General features: G+C 29.6%; 1 protein-coding gene across 1 annotated transcript; it reads right to left on the bottom strand.

Annotated features, from left to right (window-relative positions):
* Positions 1–776: 776 nt before the first annotated feature.
* On the bottom strand, positions 777–3,144 carry LOC109790016 (beta-amyrin 28-monooxygenase). Its single transcript, XM_020349100.3, has 3 exons — positions 2,031–3,144; positions 1,363–1,550; positions 777–1,264 (listed from the first exon to the last, which is right to left on the bottom strand). The coding sequence occupies exons 1-3, from the start codon at positions 2,959–2,961 to the stop codon at positions 971–973; spliced, it is 1,413 nt and encodes a 470-aa protein (XP_020204689.2). The 5' UTR covers positions 2,962–3,144; the 3' UTR covers positions 777–970.
* Between the last annotated feature and the right edge of the window lie 2,716 nt (positions 3,145–5,860).

Below are 5,860 nucleotides of genomic sequence, written 5' to 3'. Positions count from 1 at the left end.
ATAACTGTTTTATTAAGTTGCATGTATACATATAAAAAAGTTAATAAATAAATAAAAGATAATAATAATTTTACAAAATTAACTTAGTGATTAATCTTCTTTGTTATAAATTATGCAACACAACAACTATGTTCTAAAAAAAAAATATTAGTAGAGATATAAATAAAAAAGAGGTAATTAATATTATATAAAAAAGTTAACATAACACTTTAAGATTTATTTCTTTTTCTTACACAAGACTTCTTATGAATTAGGATAGTTTGTTATATACAAATAAAAAAATGTAATTAATATTACATTAAAAAATCAAAATGTTTTAAGATATGTTATTTATTTATTTATTGTTATACAACATTTATTATGGTATAAAAAAATAACTCAACAATAAAATTATAAGAAGTCTCCAACTTTATGGCACCCACATAAGCCAAGCTATAACAACTTTGTGAACAATAATTACTACCTCTTAGTTGTATCTTACATCATGTCTCCTTGACTCCTTCGATGTTTCGTTCTTTCTCTATGTTTCCTTCTGCAAACTGCTTTATGGATTGCATTCTCGTCTTTTTGTCATCATGCATGCACGCTCTAAAGACTTTTGGAGAAGGGATATTTTATCTTACGTTTTGTGCGTTGTCGTTTTTGGTTTATGAATTTGTGGTCCAGTATCTCATTGTCCAATGAATGTCGATTATTAAGTTGACTACTAATCACGCTGCTTTCAATAACAATCAAATTCAGTTGAGTCGTGATTCATTGCACACCATTGATTAATATGACAAGAAAATATTAATGCGAATATTCTTATTATATCATCTCAATCACACACATATTTGTCATCTATATTATGATGTTCATCATATTTTACATATAATCTGCACTCATAGATAAACTATGATACACCCAAGATATATATAATTTTTTTTCAAACGCTTCATATTCACTATATATGCACTCATGAAAACTAAAATTAAAGGTGGTGAAGACGGATAGGAATTCCCTCTGCTGGGATAGGTACCAAAGAACCTGAAACTTTCTCATGAGAAAATATAGCTTCCCACTTGAACTTGGTTATGAGAATGTGAATGAAATTGATGAGCACAAACCGTGTATAGTCCCTTCCAGGGCATGATCTTGGTCCAGCTCCAAAGGGTATCCAAGTGTAGGGAGCATGAACATTCCCTTCAAACCTTGAGGGATCAAAACTTTCAGGTTCAGGAAAGTACTTGGGGTTCTTATTTATTCCAATAAGGGACCAATAGATCTGTGAAAATGTAAATTAGTTAATGACAAACTTAATACAAAAGTTAACTTACATGTATCAAATTATCAATATATTAACATATTTCTTGATCAAGGTACCTTCCATCCCTTTGGAATAGTAAATCCTTCATAGGTGATATCTGTTAAAGCTTCTCTGAATGCACCCGGTGCAGTAGGGTAGAGTCTCATGGTCTCCTGTGCAACAGCCCATGTGTATTTCAATTTCTGTATGCTATCCCAATCTAGTGCTGTACCAGATCCTTTGGATTTTGTAATATCAGCATGTTCTGATTCAAAATAAAAGGAGGCATGATATATAGTTATACTTTAGAATAGAAAGTAAGCATACTGAATACTACTTTTGCCTTATGTGTCACTCCCACTTATATTTTGGCTGTGGTATGTCAACCTTATTTTGTTTTAGAATCTTGCAGTTTGGGTCCAAAAAGAAAAGCAAAAAGCACAAACTGGATTCTCCTGACTTAATTCCAAAATTATATTTTATCTCACACCACCTTAAAGTTGCCACAAAATATGTAAAAAAGCCACAACTTATATACAATTTCTTAACTACTATTAATGTTATATGTTATTATTGGAATTCCATCTCAATAATATGCGTAATAAGAATTTGTATTAAAGATTAATATAATTTATTGAGATAAAAATCCAATTTCATACGAAAATTATGTCAAAATCAGCTAAATAACTGCATTTGAATTTTGTCCTATGTGATACATATATAAGTAATCACTATCTTAAATTACCGGATATGATTTTTTGGTAGATATCAGGCCTCTGTCCAATGTGTTTGATCATGAAAGCAAGAGTAATAGCTATTGGCAAGTGACTGGAATTCATCAACCCCATGATGATGTTGCTTATTTCAAGTCTTGGCACATAATTTCCACCTTGCTCAGCTCCAACTACATGTCCTAGTAGGCCATCCACAACTTGCCCCTTGTTCAAAGCATCAATCTTCTCTTTGATCAGAAATTGGATTTCTTTCCTTATTGCAGCTGCAGCCCTCAGTGCCCTACTATATTTAGAGCCCGGGAAATTCAAAGGAACAGAGTAGATCCCAAAATACAAGTTCTCAAACTCAGTGGCCAATTTGGGCTCATCAAGGCCCAAGTAGAATTGACACACAAGTCTAAAGGAAAAGTCCTTGACCAAAGGGTACACCTCCACTTCTGTTTTCCCTTCCCAGTGTGTCAAGAAATGTTGGTGCATGATTGATCCAATCTTGTTCCCCATGTAACTAGACATCCCTTCAGGTTTCAGAATCCCCAAGATCGCCACTGGAGCAGCAGAAGCACCTTGTTGTTTTGGCTTAGCTGCATGAGTGTGATCAGGGATATTGAAGAACCTGCGTTGAGTCTTCATGTACCAAACTTTGACAAGCTTTGTCTCATTGGTGGAGACAAATTTGTTGGCACCAGGGCCACAAAGAACCAATGTTGGCTCTCCTAGAATGTTGGTGCAGAAGATTTCTGAGGAGTATTTTTTAGCCCTCTCTTGAAGGAAATCATCAACTTTGTTGAACAAAAATTGGAAGGTTTCACCCACTAGGGGCCACCCAAAAGTACCTGGGGGCAAGGTTTTAGTGCCACCTAATGTTTTTCTTTTCTGCCAAACATAGATGGATGCAACCAAGGTGATCAAAGTAAGAAACAAAGTTTGCATGAAAAAATCCATTTCAAGGTACTAAGTTCTTGGCATGCTAGATGGTGGTGTTGAAATGCTTTTTATACAAGTCAGAGAACATCTCTTTCTGTTACGAATATCATATATTTTCATTTGGAGAATAAAGAACTGGTTGTTCTAGAAGTCTCTTTGGCAATCTACATCTTTCTCAATAGCTAATATAATGTTATTTTCTTGATTTATGGTGGTTGTTTATTTTCGACACTCGCACAATGCAAACAACATTTGATACTATGATTTCTCTATTTTATTTATAGGTGTCAAAGTGGAATACCTTGGATCGGGTTGGCCCACCAAGAATAATCCGAGAGTAAATTAATTCAGCGCGATTTACTCATTGCCGAGGAAAAAAACAAAAATGTCAACTCATATAAAAAATACTCTAATCCTGCCTATCAAGATTATTTAAAGGGATGTTAACTATTTATCCATTCACCTAATTTAATAGTGTTAAATGTGAGTGTATATCAAGAAAAATCTAAATTTTATACTGATTATAGATAAAATAAATAAAGAATTTATATTACAAACCCATTTTATAAATTTGAATTAAGTTTAAATTCATATTTTTAAGAATCTAATTCAATTAATTATGGATGAAGGTGATAAATTCTTTAAAGCTTTAAATAAAAATCAAAATATGAATAGGTTTATTATATGAGAGTAACTATACCACATTTATAAATTGAGGTATTATGAAACGTCGCTTTAGGTTAATATAAATAAAACTAGTTGTATTATTTGTTTGGCTAAATATAAAAATGTAAATAGGTGTGGATTTCATTCTTCAAAACTACACTCTCAATCATCTGTTGCCTAGAATAGTATCTGATAACTTGTGGCCTGTTTTAGGCACATTTTCGTTTGTCTTTTGTAGTATACTGCATCATGCTCATCTTTTGGATGAATAGTAATTCTGCTCTTATATGTTGTAAAGATAAGTTTACATAACTCAAATGTTTCTTATCTTTGAAATGAGGAACCACATGCTATGGTGTTCATTTTCCAGTAGTTAATGTAAAATATTCTGTCACCTTGGTTAGGTTTGTCTTTGAATACTGGTTGCTATGGTTAGTGTACTGACGGAAACTTACTATTGATATAAAAATTAACGGTAACAACTAACGAAACCCCTCAATTTTATGATATATAGAATTTCTCTTATTGCATTGCATTCCACAATTTATATATAATAATAAATTATATTTAATTGAACTATTGATATATATGGTTGTTTAGTAGATAAATTATATGGCATGCATAATAAATCTATCCAGTCAAATCATATTACCACATAACTATTAAATTTTGTGTCAGCATGACCACTTAATAGTGGCAATTATTGGAGCAAATAGAAAAAAATGCACGTATTATATGATTTAGTATCTAGTTGACATCTTAAGTGAGCATCAATAGTTCAATTAGTTATCAATTATTAGCACACATTATTTAATAAAAAAAATATTAATCCCAAATTAATATTATTTATGTAAAAATATTAATGAAAAATTAAAAGTTGACAAAAAAATTTAACAAAGACTAAAAATCAAATTCATAAAATGTTTTTGAATTATTACTACTATTACTAATGATGATTTTGATGTCCTAATTCTATATATTTATATAAAAAATAAACAAGCTCGTCTATTGTTATTCTTTATTATGTGATTAACATACGTAAATAATTAAGTTTACACATTTTTTATCTTAATTGTTTAGTTAGTATAGTAAATTGCAATTTTTTTCAAAGAAACTCAACTTATGACCCAATCCAGCTGAACCTAATAATAAGTTGTAGTAAGTTGTAATTTTATTTTAAAAAATTGTTTAAATTTTAATTTATATTTCCCTATAATTATTAATCTACAACTTTAATTTCTCAATTTTTAATTTCATGATTGTAGTTTTTCAATTTATAAAATTTAGAATTTTGATTCAACTTATAAAGATTCATTTGTTAATTATTAAAATTGTAACATTTATCATGATTTATATTAAATATATAACATGATAATTAATATTTAATATTTGGTTAAATTGACTTTAGTTATTATTTTACTCATTTTTATCTCTTTTTTACAATATTTATAGAATAAAAGTTAGAACTAAAAATATAAAATGAGTAACAAGAATTACAAGAAAAAATAATTTCAAACCTGTTCTAGTAGTGTTGAATTGCTTTTACCTTTTATATAGATCGCCAACAACGTTTTTGGTGTGTGTTTTTTTTATTTTTATTTTTTATTTCTGAATTTTCCCAGATCATGATTTAGAGGCTTTCCTAACTAAGCATGCAATTGTCTATATTGTACATATATCTATCTCTCTAGTTACCATCACACAATATATCTATATATTTCTTGCTAGCTATTATTATTTTTCTTAACCTACGTATAAAACAATGGGCATGTGCTTTTGACAAACTTCAATCAGGTACCATGTACATTGATAAATGTCATCATTTTTTTAATGTAATCAATTTTGCATGTTTCTTAAATTAATTTAGGCTGTTTTTGTAATGAGTATATGTCCACATCCACCCACACTATCCGAGCCAATGGAAGTTACTGAAAGGATCAAAGTGGTTGCTTTTAAAATTATTAACAGACAAAATTCATAACTAAAGTAATGATATGCATATCTTTTAAAGATGAAAAATAAAAATTCACACTTCAACATGGAAATCTCTTACATATAGAGATTAAAAAAAAAATATCAAGTAGGGTTTTTCTATAGTCCACATCTTCACAGTGATAAATATTTTGTAGATAACCGTAATGGGAGAACAATAAATATTTAAGATTTTATCCTTTTCTAACTTTTTATTTTATTTAAATCATCAAACAAATAATTATAAAAAAAACAAAAATAAGACAGGGAATAGAGAACC

Source organism: Cajanus cajan, chromosome 2 (assembly GCF_000230855.2).
Source record: "Cajanus cajan strain Asha chromosome 2, NIPB_CcT2T_4, whole genome shotgun sequence".
Taxonomy (NCBI): Eukaryota; Viridiplantae; Streptophyta; class Magnoliopsida; order Fabales; family Fabaceae; genus Cajanus; species Cajanus cajan.
The sequence above is the reverse complement of the archived record's forward strand: the minus strand, read 5'-3'. Positions and strand labels throughout refer to the sequence as shown.

Coding starts and splice junctions, on each gene's coding strand:
- LOC109790016 (XM_020349100.3), bottom strand. CDS start 2,961: ATGGATTTTTTCATGCAAACTTTGTTTCTTACTTTGATCACCTTGGTT. Junction 1,551..2,030: donor CTACCAAAAAATCATATCCG/GTAATTTAAGAT, acceptor ATTTTGAATCAG/AACATGCTGATATTACAAAA. Junction 1,265..1,362: donor CTATTCCAAAGGGATGGAAG/GTACCTTGATCA, acceptor ACATTTTCACAG/ATCTATTGGTCCCTTATTGG.